Source organism: Podarcis muralis, chromosome 2, assembly GCF_964188315.1.
Source record: "Podarcis muralis chromosome 2, rPodMur119.hap1.1, whole genome shotgun sequence".
NCBI classification, from domain to species: domain Eukaryota; kingdom Metazoa; phylum Chordata; class Lepidosauria; order Squamata; family Lacertidae; genus Podarcis; species Podarcis muralis.
In genome coordinates, this window is record NC_135656.1 from 84,094,538 (window position 1) to 84,112,603 (window position 18,066).

At 42.0% G+C, this 18,066-nt stretch overlaps 1 protein-coding gene across 5 annotated transcripts in view; it reads right to left on the bottom strand.

The window, feature by feature from the left end:
• EEFSEC (eukaryotic elongation factor, selenocysteine-tRNA specific) overlaps positions 1-14,017 on the bottom strand; it is a 164,325-nt gene extending 150,308 nt beyond the window's left edge. For 3 of the 5 annotated variants that reach the window (XM_028719176.2, XM_077924957.1, XM_028719179.2), the window contains exons 1-2: positions 13,918-14,017; positions 11,998-12,410 (exon numbers count right to left, since the gene is read on the bottom strand). In XM_028719176.2, coding sequence (XP_028575009.2) covers positions 11,998-12,307 — 310 coding nt within the window. In that variant the 5' untranslated portion in view covers positions 12,308-12,410; positions 13,918-14,017. Of the gene's footprint in view, positions 1-11,997; positions 12,411-13,027; positions 13,201-13,917 lie in introns of all 5 variants that reach the window. The other 2 variants (XM_077924959.1, XM_077924958.1) reach the window with 2 other exon arrangements.
• Between the last annotated feature and the right edge of the window lie 4,049 nt (positions 14,018-18,066).

Consider the following 18,066-nt stretch of genomic DNA (forward strand, 5'->3'; position numbering starts at 1 on the left):
CAGAGGACCTCCTGAACCGAATGGGATAGAGCACAGAGCAATGCGGGCGAGAGGGGAAGCATCCAAAATTGGGTGGAAGCACCTTGCATGAGGAAAGCTCTGCTTGCACATGCTGCCTCCACCCAACTTTGGGTGATTCCTCCTTCCCATTGCAGCTCAGGATAATTCCCCAACTTCTGGAGAGGCTTTTCAGGAAGCACAAGGGGAAAAAGAATGCAGGAATCCAAGTCGGTTACTCCTCCTATGATCCTTCAGTAGGACACATGACTTTAGAGTGTTATCACTGCTTCTTAAGTAGCATCCAACTAGAAGGGTTTCTTTCATAACCTGACTGCAACTGAGGAGACGGACACTCTATGCCACAAGCAGTTAATTTCCACAGCAATCTTCATGCTCCAGTTTGTTTTCTTCCCCACATAATACTGTATTCATCACTACGGAGATACCGTATCTTCCATTATTAGAGCTTTTGTTTTTGTTTTGTTTTGTAAGCAGTGAATCTATGCTAATTCAAGTTTTTAAAAAGTAAGAAATCCAAGTCTGTGAACTGATAAGGAGAAAGCATTTGAAGTATGTAAAATCATGGAATCACAGAACTGTAGAGATGGAAGGGTCATCTCTTCCAACTCCCTACAATACTGGAATCTTTTGCCCAAGGTGGGGCTCAAGCCTACGGCCCTGAGATTAAGAGCCTCATGCTCTACCAACTAAGGTGTGCAAACATTAATGGTGGAAAGAAAGATAGCTGTAATTGGACGCTATGACCACATTATATCTGTGCTTCATTAACTCTGCTGGCTCCAGTTTATTCAAGGCTCATTTCAAAGTACTAATTTCAACCTTTAAAGCCCTTCAGAGCTTGGGACTTTACCTTCCCGCCGGAACGGTGCCTATTTATCTACTTGCACTTTTACGTGCTTTCAAACTGCTAGGTTGGCAGGAGCTGGGACTGAGCAACGGGAGCTCACCCCGATGCGGGGATTCGATCCGCCAACCTTCTGATCAGCAAGTCCTAGGCTCTGTGGTTTAACCCACAGCGCCACCCACGTCCCTAACAAAGGCCTTATTATGTTCCCAAGTTGCTAAACTTTCTCTGCATTTCTGTTATGCCACGTTGTGTTTCTTTTATACGTTCTAACGGTTTAATACTTGCATTAATGTATTTGCTTTATTGAAATTTTAACTTCTTGTAAGCCCCACCCCCCTGCAAATCTGGCGGAAACGCAGAGAAAAATACCACATAATGAAACAAAATGCACTAAAACTGCTGGCTTGGACACACCATATAAATCAATTTCGGGTTCTGGAAAAGCATACTATGTTGTTTCATCCATACATTTCCTCTCTATATCCAGTGCCACAAGAATAAAAAGCATACTTTTGGAGCTTGTGCGCTTCTGCAAAATATAACACTATCAAGCCACTAGTACTATGGAAGTCGTTGTATATGGGGGACCCAAATGCAACAGAAGCTCTTATTCACAGCATTATTCCACACTTTTGCTCCTACTGTAATAATTCATAGACCAACACGTAGGTACAAACTCCTCCAGAAACCCAACCCTGTGATGTAAACCCTTGTTCACTATTCCATACTGAAACCAAACCATGCATAGTCATCATGGCCCTTCTCCAATAGTAGTCAAGATGCTACAACAGCAGCAAGCAAATGCCATAGCAGATTGAGGCATACCAGCGGTAGTTATTTGCCTGTTTAAAAGCCACGCTTTAAATCATTTCACATACTAGAATGTCAGAGTGGATAACCACTGCCCGAACACCACTCAGAATCCTCCAAAGTCAACCACAGGTTCAGGTAATTGTGACCTCCCGCTTTACAACAGAAATGCATAATTTCCGTATTGGTCTTTGATGAGGGGACCACAGACTTGAAAAGAGGAAACAATTACCCTCATTAGAATTTCGCCCAAGCATGAGATTTAATCACAGGCCATGGACCTGCCAATGGGTTTAGGGGGTCTCTCAATGGAGATAAAATTGCTCTGAGGATGAGAGTGGGGAAGACCCAATGACAACATCAGTCAGCTAGAGACTGTGCTTTGTCTTTAGAAAACAGCTGTCAAATATAAGGAATCTGTAGTGCTCCCACTTGTAAATGACATACAAGCCGGAGGGACGGACGACACACAGCACAATTTCTTTCTTTTGTTCCAAAGCAGTCTTTCCTTACTTCTGAAGACTTTCTTGGCCAGTGAAATACAATGCTGCCCGCAGCACCACCATGGAAATACGGGGTGGACTTTGTTTAGCGAAAGTACACTTAAAGAACAAAAACAGTGACAGTGACAAAAAAATAGGCTCTTTCATGCACATGCTTCCCAAAGCTCATGTGCAGACACAACTTAAGTCTTCACATATGTTCATGTAGAAGATACCAAAACAACCTTCCAATAAAGTGCACAACTGTAAAAAAAATATCCATCTGTCTGCACAGGTTCATGTAAGTCATCAACATGTTACAGGTTAACTGAAAGCAGGGTGTGGAGGGATTATTTTGTAGTTTACAAAACTTTCCAACCCTGTCACCTGCTGGGCTGCCTTCTTCTTTTTTCCTTCTTACAAAAGAAGATTCTTTCTGTATTCATGCAACCAAAGAAGGAACTGTTTACAAGCCTGGAATAGAAAGCTTTACAAAGCCTATGAGCAGGGATTTTTTCCCCAGCCGGAATTTGCTGAAGTTCCGGCAACTCTCAGGTGGGCACCATTGCCATTCTAAGAGAAGGAGGGAGGTGTTTGTAGTGAGCTCCAGCACCTCTTTTTCTAGAAAAACAGCACTGCCTATTTGGTTGCCATCTGTAAGCAAAGCAAAATAAACCAATGGCATCTGCTTTTCATTTCTGCCTGACAAGCAGTACGATGCTAACCACGCTACCACGGAACAGTTCTTCACGAAGCTTACTTCCAAGCGAACGTATTAAAGCTTGGAATGAAAAAGCACCGAGCGACACCAAAGCCTGCATGTGCTTTCATCAGCAAAAGGTGGTTCAATAATATTGCCTATTTCTTACTCTAGATTAGGGGACCGGAGATCAAAGGATGTCTCATTAAAGCCAGAGAAAAGAATAACCTGAAAGCAGATGCAGGAATAAAAACTTCTTCTTTGGGGCATCACAGATAAGATTATCCTTTAGGAGATTCCGTTTTCCAGCTTCCCCAAGAAGAAGACCAAATTAAAGGCTTGCACCCAATAAACTATCAATGATGTGCAGGGAGGGGGGGTGTTTCAGAAAGCAAGCTGAAGAGATGTGCTAATCCTACTAAGATTGAAAGCCTGTAGTTCACATCAGTCACCATCTGCAAAAATTCATATTACAGTAATAGTAAAATACCTCCGAACAGTAGTTTCTAACCAAACTCTTCTAATAGTCATAGGCATGTGCCTGTTTGTATTACACTTGCACACAAACACACAAATAAGCTTATGGTGGGCTGCAGCCACGCCAGATACTGGTAATGCTGATAATCACAATCTAACACAGAACTAATCAGCTTGGGCTTGAAACAGAAATCATAATTCAAATTGGGACCCGACACTAATCATTTGATGTTCACTTGAAAAGATTAGATAGGCTGCGCGAGAACATTTTGGTAGAAGTGAAGATAAGAACATGGGGAACGGGAATTATTGGTATTTACTCTGCCTGTAATGCTTACGGAAGCAAACTGTTTAGAAAAGCAGCACTTCAGAATGGCTATTTAGTCTGAAATTTACAGACAGCACAGAAAACATTTTCTCACAGAATATACAATATCTTTCCCATCATAGCTATCCTCTGGGCTGTTCTTGTTTTTCATTGCAGGAATCTCACTCAATTTTCTCCATTATAGGATGCAACGCAAGGTACACTATACATGCAAGAAGCCAACGGAAAATTATCACTGAGAAGGTTTGATTCTCCTCTCCCTGGCTTGCTCATGGCTGTCTCAAAATGGAGGTCTCTTGGAAACAAGAATGTAGGCAATCTGGAATAAATGTAAAAAAAGGAGCAACAAATAATCCAGATTATGGAATGCCGTCTACATAAGAACAGGCCAAAAAAGCTGGATCTCTGCCTAGAAAACTCTGTTTAAGAAAAGTATATCCCTAGATCCTGTTGGAATTATCTGTAATGGGGGGGTAGAATAACAATAATTACTACTATATTAGATAGAATTCTGGAGGTATACTATATTAAGCACATACTCAGTTTGTACTTTAAAAGCTGTTGGAGTATATAAGCAACATCTTAGTGCAATCTGATATGCTTTGCACTTGGCACAAACTAACTTAATGAATCTAACGAGGGGGCCTTCTGGAATAGCCATTTTAAGACACTGTAGTCAGGCAGACAATATGTCTTCACCAACAAATGCAGAATCATAGAGTTGGAAAAGATCTCAAAGGTCATATAATCTGTCTCCCTGCTGATGCAGGAAATTTGTGGCCACAGCTTCCCTCAGAGGCCATCCAGCCATTGCTTATAAATGTCTACTGAAGGAGAGTCCAACAACTTTCAAGGCAGTCCATTCTCCTATTTTTAAAACCCATACCGTTAGGAAGTTCTTCCCATAGTTTGGCCTTCTCCATATTTACCTACCCAAATACAGTGGTACCTCTAGTTACAAACTTAATTTGTTCCAGAGGTCCGTACTTAACCTGAAACTGTTCTTAACTAGAGGCGTGCTTTCGCTAATGGGGCCTCTTGCTGCCGCTGCGCCGCCGGCACACAATTTCCGTTCTCATCCTGGGGGAAAGTTCTCAACTCGAGGTAACTCTTCCAGGTTAGCGGAGTTTGTAACCTGAAGCATCTGTAACCTGAGGCATTTGTAACTCGAAGTACCACTGTATTAAGATTTGCTTCAGAGGCCATGCTCTAGATATGTGTCTGACAGCACAGCATGGTCTTTTCAGCACCGGGGAGAAATTTCTGCTTACCCAGACCATTTGTACAACTTATGTAGTATGGGTCTCTCAGTTTTTAAACAGGGGGGTGTTCGGTGTGCTCTTTTTTGTTGTAGCTAAAATTTTATATTCTATTATTATTATTATTATTATTATTATTATTATTATTATTATCTTATTATTATTTGCCACCCAGAGAGATTTCACACAGGTAATGAAAATAAATAAATATTTTAAAACCCTTTCTTGTACTTTGAAACTGGTTGTTGTTGTTGTTGTTACAGTGGTACCTTGGGTTACATACGCTTCAGGTTACAGATGCTTCAGGTTACAGACTCCACTAACCCAGAAATAGTACCTCGGGTTAAGAACTTTGCTTCAGGATGAGAACAAAAATTGCGCGGCAGCGGTGTGGCAGCAGTGGGAGGCCCAATTAGCTAAAGTTAAATTAGCTCAGGTTAAGAACAGTTTCAGGTTAAGAACGGACCTCCAGAATGAATTAAGTTCTTACCCTGAGGTACCACTGTATTGAGTCTTACGCCCTGGAGCAGCAAGAGAAAACAAATTTGATTCATATGACAGTCCTTCACATATTTATTTTATTCATTTCATAAAACTGATATGCCACTTGATTGTAAGAAAGATCCTATGTATTTGAAGATGGCTATCATGTCACCTCCCAATCATCTCTTTTCCAAGCTAAATATACAGAACTCCTTCAATATTTCCTCAAAGGATTTGATCTCCTAAACCCTCATCCTTTTTGTTGTCTTCCTCTGGATGGGTCTCAGTGCATCAATATCCTTCTTAAACTGAATAGAGTGGGGCCATTACTACTTGTGAATTTATATATCTTCCAGTTTTCTCCCCCTCCTTCCCCCTCATAGTTTTAACATGTAAGAAGTCCAAGGATATTTTACACTGCAGTCATCATGCCACTCCTAAATTCTGCTGCTGCTAGCTTACTTGAAGGCCTTAGAACCAAAAATGCAATATGAGGGGATGCGGAGAGTCAGAAGACAGTTGGGAGTTATGGTGTTTAATTATCTCTCTTTTGTTTATTTCTGCTATGACTATAAGGGGCTGTTCCCTAACACATAAATTCATGCAACAGTACTGTACTAAATGCTGCAACACACTAATTTCACAAATCAGATATTACATATATTAAACCCTCAGATAAACATATATTAAACATATTGACCCCTTATCTGCAAGTGAAAGAGCAGCTGATTTATTTTCCTAACTAACAAATATTTTGCACCACAACAGTGATGGGTAGTATCCAACTACTATATCATATGCAGAACGGACATATTCAAATCAATGGACTTAAGTTAGTAATGACTACCTTAGGTTGACTGATTTCAATTAGTCTTCTCTGAGTGTGACTTGGTAGACTTAGAGGTGACTTAGTAGTCACACTACCTAGTATTTACATAATGAAGCATAAGACATGATTCTTTCTCCCATGAAAAGAGAGGTGCCTGGACTCCAGACAAGGTTAACAGCATACTTTAAGGAGGAAATTCATCAGACAGAGTGTCCTCCACTTTTTGTTTTAAATCAAGTAAGGGAGGTGGGGGTCACTGAAAAGGAGAACCGGAATTAGAGCTTGAACTTCAAGCTATGCAGCCCTTCATTTTATTTTCTCCCAATTCTAATTCAGTGACCTGTTACCCTACACTTCTATCCTAAAGATCCTACTTTGCAAGCAAACACTGCCCTCTTGTGCACTAGCATATTGAGCAGAGGGATTTTGTATGCCTTTTAAAGGTAAATGAGTAATGCCAACAGTAGATTTCTATATATTCATCCATTTTTGTTTTAGGCATCAAGGAATATGTATTACAAGTTAAAAACAGACAAAACGCAAAACAGAAACTCTGGCCCAACCAAAGTGTTGATAAATGGGAAATGCATTTTACAGCCTGCTTACTCAAAAGTGTGTCTGCACAAGATTGCCACAGAGCAGGGCAAGCCTATGTGTGATTACTCAGAAACAGGTTTCATTGCTGTTCATTCACTGGGGCTCACTCCCCTGTAAATGCATTTAGGACTGCACTCTTAAAGAGGTGTTTCGTTGCAAAAAGGACTGAACTAAGCGACTGGCAGAAAAACACGAGCTGGAGTGGGTTATGATTTCCACAGAGAAAATTGGCAAAGTAGGGTCCTTGACCACTTCCTAGCCTGTCACATTCCCTCTGCAGTCTCCTCAATTTTAGATGACAAAGAGTGAATTGAGAACAAGTCAATTTGGGAAAGGGGTACATGGAAGGCAAAAGCAGAAGGCACAGGGAATTAAGGACACATGCCATCACTCACCTGAAAAACCACACTCCTTATACACTGTTTTTCAGGAAACAAACAGTGACTCCATTTTTAAGTCCTGTGTTTGCTGCCTAACAACTAGTTTGGTCCTACAGAGGAATGCACATGTTTGTTTCTCTTTTTTCCAACAGTTCTCTACATAGATCTGCCTCCAATCAGAAGCACACTGAGCTTGTTTCAAATAAACGCCTTGAAAATGTCAAATGGCACATTAGCAGAATTTCAGACCTTTTTAAAATTATTTTTTCCATTTTGTTTTCAAAGGTAATACAGTGGTACCTCGGGCTAAGAACTTAATTTGTTCTGGAGGTCTGTTCTTAACCTGAATCTGTTCTTAACCTGAAGCACCACTTTACCTAATGGGGCCTCCCGCTGCCGCCGCGCCACCAGAGCACGATTTCTGTTCTCATCCTGAAGCAAAGTTCTTAACCCGAAGTAATATTTCTGGGTTAGCGGAGTCTGTAACCTGAAGCGTATGTAACCTGAAGCGTATGTAACCCAAGGTACCACTGTATTTCGCTGGCACATTTCTTGACACAGACGTTTTCCACAGATGACGATATGCTACCTTCTACTGATTTGGACCATTGATCTATCTAGCATAGTACAGTGGTGCCTCGCAAGACGAAAATAATCCGTTCCGCGAGTCTCTTCGTCTAGCGGTTTTTTCGTCTTGCGAAGCAACCCTATTAGCGGCTTAGCGGATTAGCGCTATTAGCGGCTTAGCGGCTATTAAAGGCTTAGCGGCTTAGTGGCTAAAAGGCTATTAGCGGCTTAGAAAAGGGGGGGGGGGCGAAAAAAATCGCAAGACTCGCAAGACGTTTCCGTCTTGCGAAGCAAGCCCATAGGGAAAATCGTCTTGCGAAGCGCATCGAAAAACGGAAAACCCTTTCGTCTAGCGGGTTTTTCGTCTTGCGAGGCATTCGTCTTGCGGGGCACCACTGTACTGTCTATTCTGATTGGCTGTTGTTCTCCAGGGTTTCAGGTAGTAGCTCTTCCCAGATCCTTTTGCATGCAAGGCTGCAAGGCAGATGCTCAATCACTGAGCTATGGTCCTTCTCCATGAGACATATTTCACAGTTCCAGTAGCCTGTAGAAATTTAGTCTATGCTGAAAATGCAAAAAAAGGAGCCTAAGATGGGCCATTTTCATCATGATGCTAACTACAGAAGAAGAACGAGCTCTTCAATCAGCTGTTGCCCTTCTCTGTAGGAGTGAAGGGGACGGTTCCATCATTTCTAACACCCTAATTATAAATGACTGGATATGTAGGCCAATAATGATTTGATTAGGGAGGACAGTTTGATAGGGCTGAACGCAAGTATTTAGATAAAACCAGGAAGCCTACTATGGTAATCTTACAAATAATATAAATAAGAGAAAAAACTTGAGGCAGTAGTAATAACTCCACAATTTTCTTCATCTTCCATGACTTTAACAGTAGTTATTTGCATCAGCAAAATCCACTTTTGCTGTATTCAGCTTCTCCTCCTCCCCGCCAGCCCTTGCAAGAGTTCAAAAGTCTTGGCCCTTCAATGTATCAGGTATGAATTAATACCCTTCCTTAAAAGAACACAGCAGCAAAGTGGAAACAGACACTTGTAGGCAGCCGTCTTTGAAACGAGCTGCAGGGACAAATGGTGACAATGAAGCTCCGGTCAAAAGTAAAAAGGTCAAAGGTTCAGACAAGTGTAAGGAATTACAAAACTACAAGTTCGTCTCCGTTCCTCCCACAGGTTTAGACAATCTGGATCAAGCAGGAGCTTTCGAATTAAAACACTGCAAGTCTATTCCGGCTTTCGTACTTCCATGAAGAACAAAAGGCAATATATATTCTTGATCTGCTCTTGCAGAAGCTCTCTCGGCTAATACAAAGTCAGCAAAAACAACGGGCATCTTAAAAACAGTTTAACCTAAAACAAACAGTTCCGCAGGCAGTGCTCTGTGTGTGGGGGGCAGGAGGGAAGAAAGGGTAAGGTGAAGTAATCATGTTCTCCTGTATTAGTGCGCTGACCCTTTGTAGGGCATGAAATTAACTATCAGCAAGTAAAAAATCTGCTACTTGTTAAACTACTTTGCTACGCAGAGTGGCCTTAAAATAAAATATGGGGATTGGATTTCCTCTGAAAGATTAACTTGCATAACCTCTCAGCAGGCTTCCCCTATCACTGAACTCTAGCAGAAACTGCTCAGCACCTAATTGGAGAGATGCAGACATTTTGCAAGAATGTACAGAATAATTATGAAAACGGGACTGGCTAGAACACCTTACCTTGACAGTCATGCCTGGTCTTGGAATACACTTTAGCACTGGCCATTTAAAGTGTATCTTAAAAACAAAGCAAAAAAAACTTTGATAGACATGCAGTGAGGAGGAAACTGGAGTCCAAACCCACCATTTAAATCCAACCTTGACTACCAACTTAATCTTACCGCCCAACCTTTTAGAAATGTCAGGGGTGGAACGATCTGTAGCATTCTCTATTCCTAGCATGTAGGTAAAAAATTATTTTGATTTAAAACATGATATGCTTTGTTTTCAAGGGCAAAGTCTCTAAGAAAAATGTAAGCACAGAGAATGAAATATGACTTCCATCTTCCATTCCTCTTCTGTTTTGTTACTGTTCAAATATTCTGCATTTATTAAAACATAAAAGTTTTATCCTTAAGTTTTAGTGTGTTCTCTTGCAAAGTACCTACAAGGTCAGATATTGCCCAGCATAATAGGATTGATCCTGCTATACAAAATTCATTTAGCAAAACTACCTTGACACAACATTACTTTATCGGATATAATTTTAGTTTAAAACTTCAAGCAAAGAAACTGCCACCCTGAGAAGCATTCATACAATTCAACCAACTTGCGTGAGAATGTGATTGAACACCTATACACAAAAACCTTTTAAAACCAAGAACCTTTAGTTCTATATGCAAAATAAACAATCTTGACATCCCGCTGAAAACCAAACAAGCTATTTCTCTATAAGGCACATCAGATTACGGGCATCTGCATTTAAGCAGGCCTTTTTCCACCAATGAAGTAACAGCAATCTGCATTTGACGAAGTGCCTATCAAAAATGTTTCACAACACTGATCAGCTTTGATATACAGATTGCAAAACAGATCGTGTCATTCAGAACCAGGACTGAAATGGAAATATAATTTTTAAACAGGTGCCATCTCTATTATCTTTCCAGAACCAATTGAAGACTTTCCTTTCCCAACAAGCCTTTTAAGTGAAGATTTTTATCCAAGTCTGTATTTTAAATAAACTTTTATTGTTGATATTTTTATTGTTAAATTGCTTCAGGATTTTTCACAGCAAGCCACTAATAAATGAAACAAACAAACAAACATCCAGAACCTGTATATGCATGGAAATATAATTTTTAAACTCTCTGGTTGCTCCACCTGTGTCTGTGATCAAAGTAGATGTCATTTTACTGAGGTGCCACAAGACTGCTTATATGCTATGAGCTTATATTTTTATTTATTTGCATCCTGCTCTCTTGCCGGAATAGCAGATTGGGTAGCAGAAAAACCCCTAAAGATCAATACATAAAACCACATAATACATCACCCCTCACAGATAAGTAAATTTCAGAAAAGGGCTGAACACTTGACTGAATCATCCGTGTTTTTAGCTGGCAACGAAAGTGCTACAACAGAGGAGCCAGATGCGTATCAAGGAGCATGGAGGTCCAAAACCAGGGTGCCACCATGAAGAAGGCCAGACACAACAACAAATAAAATTCTTCAAAGGTGAAACACTGAGGAGTGCTTCTCTAGACAATATTAATTCCTAGGCAGAACAATATCTTACCTTTACTAGTCACTTTATGCAGAATGAATGAATGAATGAATGAATGAAAATTGCTGGATCAAGGCCACAATCCCAGAACAATTTATCTTTATTTCTTCCCTCTGCCTTTAGCAGGGCACCTTGCAAATAACGAATGTGGGAAATGCAGCCAAATTCACTTCCAGGATATTTTTCATACTACCCTAAACTGTGCATCTTAAAACCTGCCAAACAGATTGTGAGTGGAAAAACACACACTCACAATCGTAACTGGAGAGCTTTCAGGCACAATTTCCTTTGCTGTCAGTCACAAAACACTATTTTGTACAAGGAAAGGAACTATACAAGTACATTAAACATTAAGTTTAAAATTATTTTAAATGCAATTGCTTTTTGTTCTTATCGTCCACAGCCAGCCATCATCTATGCTCTATTTTTGAAAAAGAGAGAACTGTGCTTCACTTTTACACGTAGTAAGAACCTCACATGCCGATTTGGCTACCAAGTGTGTGGTGGAGGGCAACTTTTTGCACTAACAGGAGCACATTGGGGAGGAAAGCCTATTCCTCCCACCCATACCCAATTTACCTTCCTTGCACAGGCATGCAAGCAAGCCCCACATTCAACCCTCTCCACCATAACATCATGAGGGCAAAACGGCTCCTGCAAAAACAACAGCACAGCAACTTCCTCCAACCACTTGGCGAGGAAAGTTTGCTATTGCAGGTCCTGCCAAGCAACCAGAAAGAAGAAATGCAAACTATTGCCTCTGCTTGCTTGCTTGCTTGCTTGCTCACTCTGTCTCTGTAAGTGGTGGCATGACAGGGAGCTTTGAGCTGAGGGGGACAAGGAGGTTGAACCAGTCCTCTACCAGTATCAGTAAATGAGTATACAGTCTTTGCAGAGCACAGGCAGGCAACCCACCCACCCCTGGCAGTTTTGCCTCTGTCTGCCTCTTACCTCCAATAATGGTGCGAATAAGGGAGGCATGTCCTGGGCAATCCACCAGGGTCAGTTGGAGCTCACCAGGCTCGGTTCCCAGGTGTGGAGGCAACTCTGTACAGAGGCAGGAGAAGCCCAAGTCCAGGGTGATTCCCCGAGCTCGGCTCTGCGGGGCTCGGTCAAAGGCAGCAGTGGAACCAACAGTGCTAAGGGCCCGCGCGAGAGCAGTCTTGCCACTGTCGATGTGGCCCAGGACACCAACATTTATATTCAGTCGATGAGAGGTGCTGGGCTTCGGGACAGGGGGAGTAGCAGCTGCACTGGCCATGGATGTCTTGAAAGCAGTTCTTTTCTCTTTCAAGGCGGTCCTGCTTGCAACACCACCCCGGTGACAACACAGGCCAGGTTGGGACTGTTCCAATCGCAGGAAACTGTAAAACAAACAGTAATTTTAAAAAGTGGTGGGTGAGCTGTGGGAATGAGTAGGAAGTTCTGCTTCGCTCTGCTATAAGCATCCTGAATACAAAGCAGTTCCCCAATGTCACCCAGCTGTACAAATTACCTTACATTCTCTCCATATTCTAAAATGAAATGCCACATTACTATGCACACAACATAGACCTAGACTGGCCTTTCCCAACAGCCCAAGAATGCATGGCCAAGGATGACGGGGACTGCAGCACAAACCATTTGGAGTTAGAGGAAGGGCCATAGTTCAGTGGTGGAGCATCTTTTTATCCTCAGGTTCAGTCTCTGGCATCTCCAGGTAGGGCTGGGAATGTCACCTGTCAGAAACTGTGGAGAGTTGCTGACAGTCTGAACAGATAATACTGAGCTATGGTCTGATCTAGGCTGTGTACACATTAGTGGCTAAAATGCAGCGAGTTCCTTTCCCCCTGCTGCACTTCAAGTCACATTTGCATGGTGTTGTACACAGCAGAGAGGGGGCAGGGATGTCTTCACCCAATGCACCATTGTCATTTTCGTAAAGCAACCCCTCAACTCCTATTCATGAGGTTGTCATCTACGCATGCGCTGTCATCCGCACCTGTGCAACAGCGGTCTGCAATGTACACACTTCAGCTTAACGCAAAACAATTGCGGTTTACACTTTAAAACCAGGTGGAAGCTGCAAATTCTTTTCCAAGAAACTGCAGGATAAGGATTGTGTGGTTGATGTCACATGTACAGACGTCTTCAAACACCAGTGGTGTGGGTGCACTAGAGCAGAAGGAAACAAGAGTGTGTACACAGTGTCAGGCTAAGGTGGCTTCCTAAGTTTCTTGTTTATTTAAACAACTTGCACACCACTTAACTACAATAGTCTCTAAGCGGTTTACAAAGATACAATAAAAAAGAATCAATTAAATCTATAAAATGAAACTTCAGTTAAAATGCTAGCTGGGGAAACCCAGCCAGATGGGCGGGGTATAAATTATTATTATTATTATTATTATTATTATTATTATTATTATTATTATTGCTGGAATGGGGGGAAATGCTAGGCACCAGATTGGGAAGTGCTGTCCTCAGGTGAACTGTCAGGGCTCGTGAGGCGGGGAGAGATCCTTGCTACTTTCTCTCCCGCCATCCTTCACCCTTACCATTCAGGTAAAATAGGGGGGTGGTTTTTCTTTCACTCGTTACAATGATTCATGTCTCCTCCCACCCTCGCAGTGCAGAAAGGGACTCCCATGGGGCTTATCCACCCGGGGATTTCGTGTGCATTGACTGTGCACTGGAGGCTGCCTGAGCCTCAGTTTTGTGGGTGTCCTCCACGTGACGTTTCCTTTATGCAGCATCCAACCTCATGGTTTTCTGTTTTGCCTTTTTTTTTTTTTAAACAGTCAATTCGGATTCCCCTGATCCCTGGGAAAATCCGAAGTTAAGGCACACATACAAACACACACAAATAAATACAGCCCTAAATTCGCTTACCGGCCACGCTCCTGCGGTTTGCTTTCCCTTGCCCTATCTAATCACTCAAACCCACCCCCAGCCCACGCCCCCTGCAGGCTTCCCACTCCTCTTCCGCCCCGCGTTGCCTCCGCTTCCGGTATCCCTGCGAATGCACCCGCCCGCTTGCTGGGAAAGTAAGTGGCAGCGAGAGTTCGCCGCTTTTGGCTCACAGAGGGTTAAAAGAAGCGAAAGAGGCGGATTCCTAGAGAGGAAGAAAATTGGAGGAAAGGGAGGGGGAAATAGGGTGTCCTCCAGAGCAAAGCTTCCTCCTTTCTCCCTGCCCCGCCCCCGCCCTGTCTTGGAGATGGAGCTTGATGCAGGGGAGAGGGAGCAAATAAGTTATTGCGGAGATAGTTTTCCCTCTTTCTCTGCGCGCGGCAAGGCGAACCGGCCTTTGTGTTTCCCCGGCCAGGGGCGTTGCTAAGCCCCTACCCCCCCTCCCGCTTTCTGTGCCTGGATGAAGGCGACCCACACCTTGCCTGGAAATGCTAGTGGGAAATGCATTTCCAGGAGGGGCGAGGGGGAGCACCCAAGCAGAGAGAGAGGCGTCTGTAGGGAAATGTCTTGAGAGGAACAAGCCAAATTTTGGGGATCTGCACAAGGAAATTTAGTGGGGCCAGAAGGGCGCCTCAAAGCTGCCCACTAGGATTGCCCACGCTGTTAGGGAGACTGGAGCAAACAGCGGGTAACGCTTAAGTGCTATAGCCTAGGGCCCCATTCTCTTGGGGGGCCCCAAAAAAATTAAAGGAAGAAAAAAACCTGGATGTATATTTCCAAAATATAAGATAAAAAACAAATAAAATCAACATACTGTAAATAAAACCAGCAACAGTGTCTTGTGCTTATCCTATGATGTAAGTAATACAGGCCTGCTAGCCTGCTCACTAAAATATCACTGGTTTGCTCATTTCTGTATATAGGGTGCCTACATTCTGCATGATAAAATACATATTTTGTTATGTGCAAAAGGCTTTAGATACCTATTAGGTCCATAAATTACCATATATCATATATCCAACACAAAAAACAGCAACAATTTGTTGTTGACAGAGGACAGCTGGACATATAAAGGGCCCCATTACCTTCAGTAGCTTAGGGCCCCATCAAACCTAAATCCGGCCCTGGTGGTATGTGTATATACAGTGGTATGACGGGTTACATACGCTTCAGGTTACATACGCTTCAGGTTACAGACTCTGCTAACCCAGAAATAGTACCTCGGGTTAAGAACTTTGCTTCAGGATGAGAACAGAAATCGTGCAGTGGCAGCGCAGAAGCAGCAGGAGGCCCCATTAGCTAAAGTGGTGCTTCAGGTTAAGAACAGTTTCAGGTTAAGAACGGACCTCCGGAACGAATTAAGTACTTAACCCGAGGTACCACTGTATAGGAGAGAACTATGGAGAGAGGGAGCATTCCTTCCTCCCCTAGTTAAGAATGTGTGTCTGTGTGTGTTTCCTTTCTTCCCCTCAGTTGGCAGCATAAGAGGTGACGTTCTTTAAACCTAGGAAAATTTCCCTGATGCGTGGACTCCTCCTATAGATCTAGCCATTCCCCTGCCTTCCCCTTCTACCACTTGATTGTATGCATAGAACACATCTTGATTTAGTTTGTACCGTTTGACTATATGCTTTTGCTTCGTTTTGGAAAACTCAGTAAAATAAAAAACTGTTGATAAAACAAAGTGTGTATTTCTTCCTCCTCACAGACCCAGCCGTTCTGAAGTCTGCAGCAACTCTTGCACCTGCTGTTCACCTTGAACAACTTTGCATGTGCAATGCTAGAGGGGGCTGTTCTGTTTACTGTGATGGAACAAGGCAGAGAATACAGTGATCTTACCAGAGCACAAACCAGAAAGGATGCAGTGCATAATGACAGTGCTGTTATGTGGGGACTGATGTGTGGGGTCCAAAGGAAGAGGCTACAGATGGTAGGAGAGGGGAGAGATCATGGAGGCCATAACCATTCTTGAAAGGCTTTTTATAGAGGTCTGTGCCACCCTCTATAAAAGTTTTTAAGAAAGGTTAGGAAAAAGGCAGGGTTTCTTCCACACTGTGCATATGCATGCATGCTGGGCAGGGGCTGCCTGCTGCTTACCTTATTTTGTTATGTTTGAAAAAGGTGGCTCATGCTGTAGTCTATCTTTTCTGCTTCGTAGAAGGGTTTTCAACGTTGCAATAAGCTGAAGAGTGGCTGCTGTTTGCCATGCTTCCTAGAGTGGCGCCCCTTCCTCTATCCAATCATTAGGCCACTAGCTGTCCTAGAAACTTTAATACCACATTTAATTCCCACTAAGTGCATATTGAGCTTCAACACAAAAACAATACTCCTTCCTATGAACATAGGCCCCTGTTTACATTTGCAGATAGATAGGTAGATAGATGATAGATATGGATAGCTACATGCATTTGTAAGAAATTCAGTAATCATAAAAGGACTGCTAGGAAAAACAATCCATAAAATGCCAATATCTAAATTAACAGCTCAGTAGTGGTAAAGAAGCCAACCTAAAGGAAAATAAGAGGTTTGTTACCTCAGTTCCTTACTTCAGTGGATTTGTATGAATTCACAACCTTTCATTTGCTGGCAAGTAAGCCAAATAATTACCAACTAAGGGGACTTTATGTATTTATTTTTACATTTTCTTTCATTTACCGGTATATGCAGTCTTCCACCATGGAAGCCAAGGTGGTGTACATGTGCATCCTAGGCAGTTGCTAACTTAGGCGCTGTTTAGCTCCAGAAAAATAGTTGGTTCATGTACTTTCAGACCATATCCTGGGACCTATATTACCCTGTGTTTGGGAAAAGGCAGGCCCCTGTGGTTTGGCCCAGGGGCCTATGATTTATTTTCTGTAAGGTTTGGAAGACTTTGTCTGAAACTCTGGTGAACATTGCTAAAATGAAACAAATGCACAATTGTATCAATAGCATGAGGACCCATGAACATGAAAAGTGCATTCTGAATTCAAAAAATTAAACTGGAACTTAAGGCAGTTAGTAAATGTAAATAAATTAAATTGATAATGTACCTTTTTTGTATTGTTATTGTCGTTGCTGAATTGGAAGTAAAGATATATATATTACACATACAACATTCCTATTTTAAGAAGGCTGGGAACATTCCAGTTCATTTTCTTGGACCTCCAGGAAAGTTACCCCTGTATGTGGGGTGGGGAATAACCCCCAACTTGCTATTGGTAAGGTTACAAAAATACAACCCTTTGCACTTCATAAATAAAGAAACAGAAGAGGGCACAAAAACATTTCCCCCCTCTTTTGTTAATTAGATGTAACACCCATTGCTCCAATTTCCTTTTCTATACATTAAACTGCTCCTTCACAAAATGTTGCTATTAATTGCTAGAGTTTACAAAACCTCATGGGAGCAAGGGCAGGAAGTCAGACCTTTGGGATGGGTTAAAAATGTAAAGGTCATTCACAGACTTGCACATTTTCCTCTCTCCAAAAATAATATACTATTTGACAATTTCAGGGTTCAGCATGTCCCACTGAAATTTGGAAGCTTATGTGAAACTAGGCTACGTCCTGTAATCTCAAACGTTTAGTCTATTAAAAAAAAAAACTACTCTGAAGTCTCCAGCTCCCTCCTTGGGTATCACATGACGTCTGTGCTAAAAAGCAGACTGGCTGTTCAGACAACTTTTCCTTCCCCTCCACCCCATGGGTTGGTACGAACAGAAAATAGCATACGAGAAGTTGGCAAAGTTAGTTGATTAAACCTGAAGACCAATAGGTCAAATTTTCATAGTCGTATTATTTTTCTGGTTAGTGGAATATTGAGTTATACCTAAATGCTTTAAGTAAAGAAACAAAAAAGCCCTCTCTTAATAACGTGTTGACAATGCAAAGAAATGGTTTTATGTTTGCCTTCTAAAGTACCGGTAATCCTACTTTCCTCCGTGGTTTCTCTTCAGTATAAATGGTATACTCAGTCAAGAGCAAAGAGAGTATTAGGCTTCAGTATTTTTTATGATGGTGTATTATAACTACATATGCTAACTTGCATCAGACATCAGTGTTAGTTTTATTTAACAAAAAAAGTTATAACTCGATTGTAAAAGCCTCTGAGCAGTTTACAAAAATATAAAATAAAACATTAATATTATT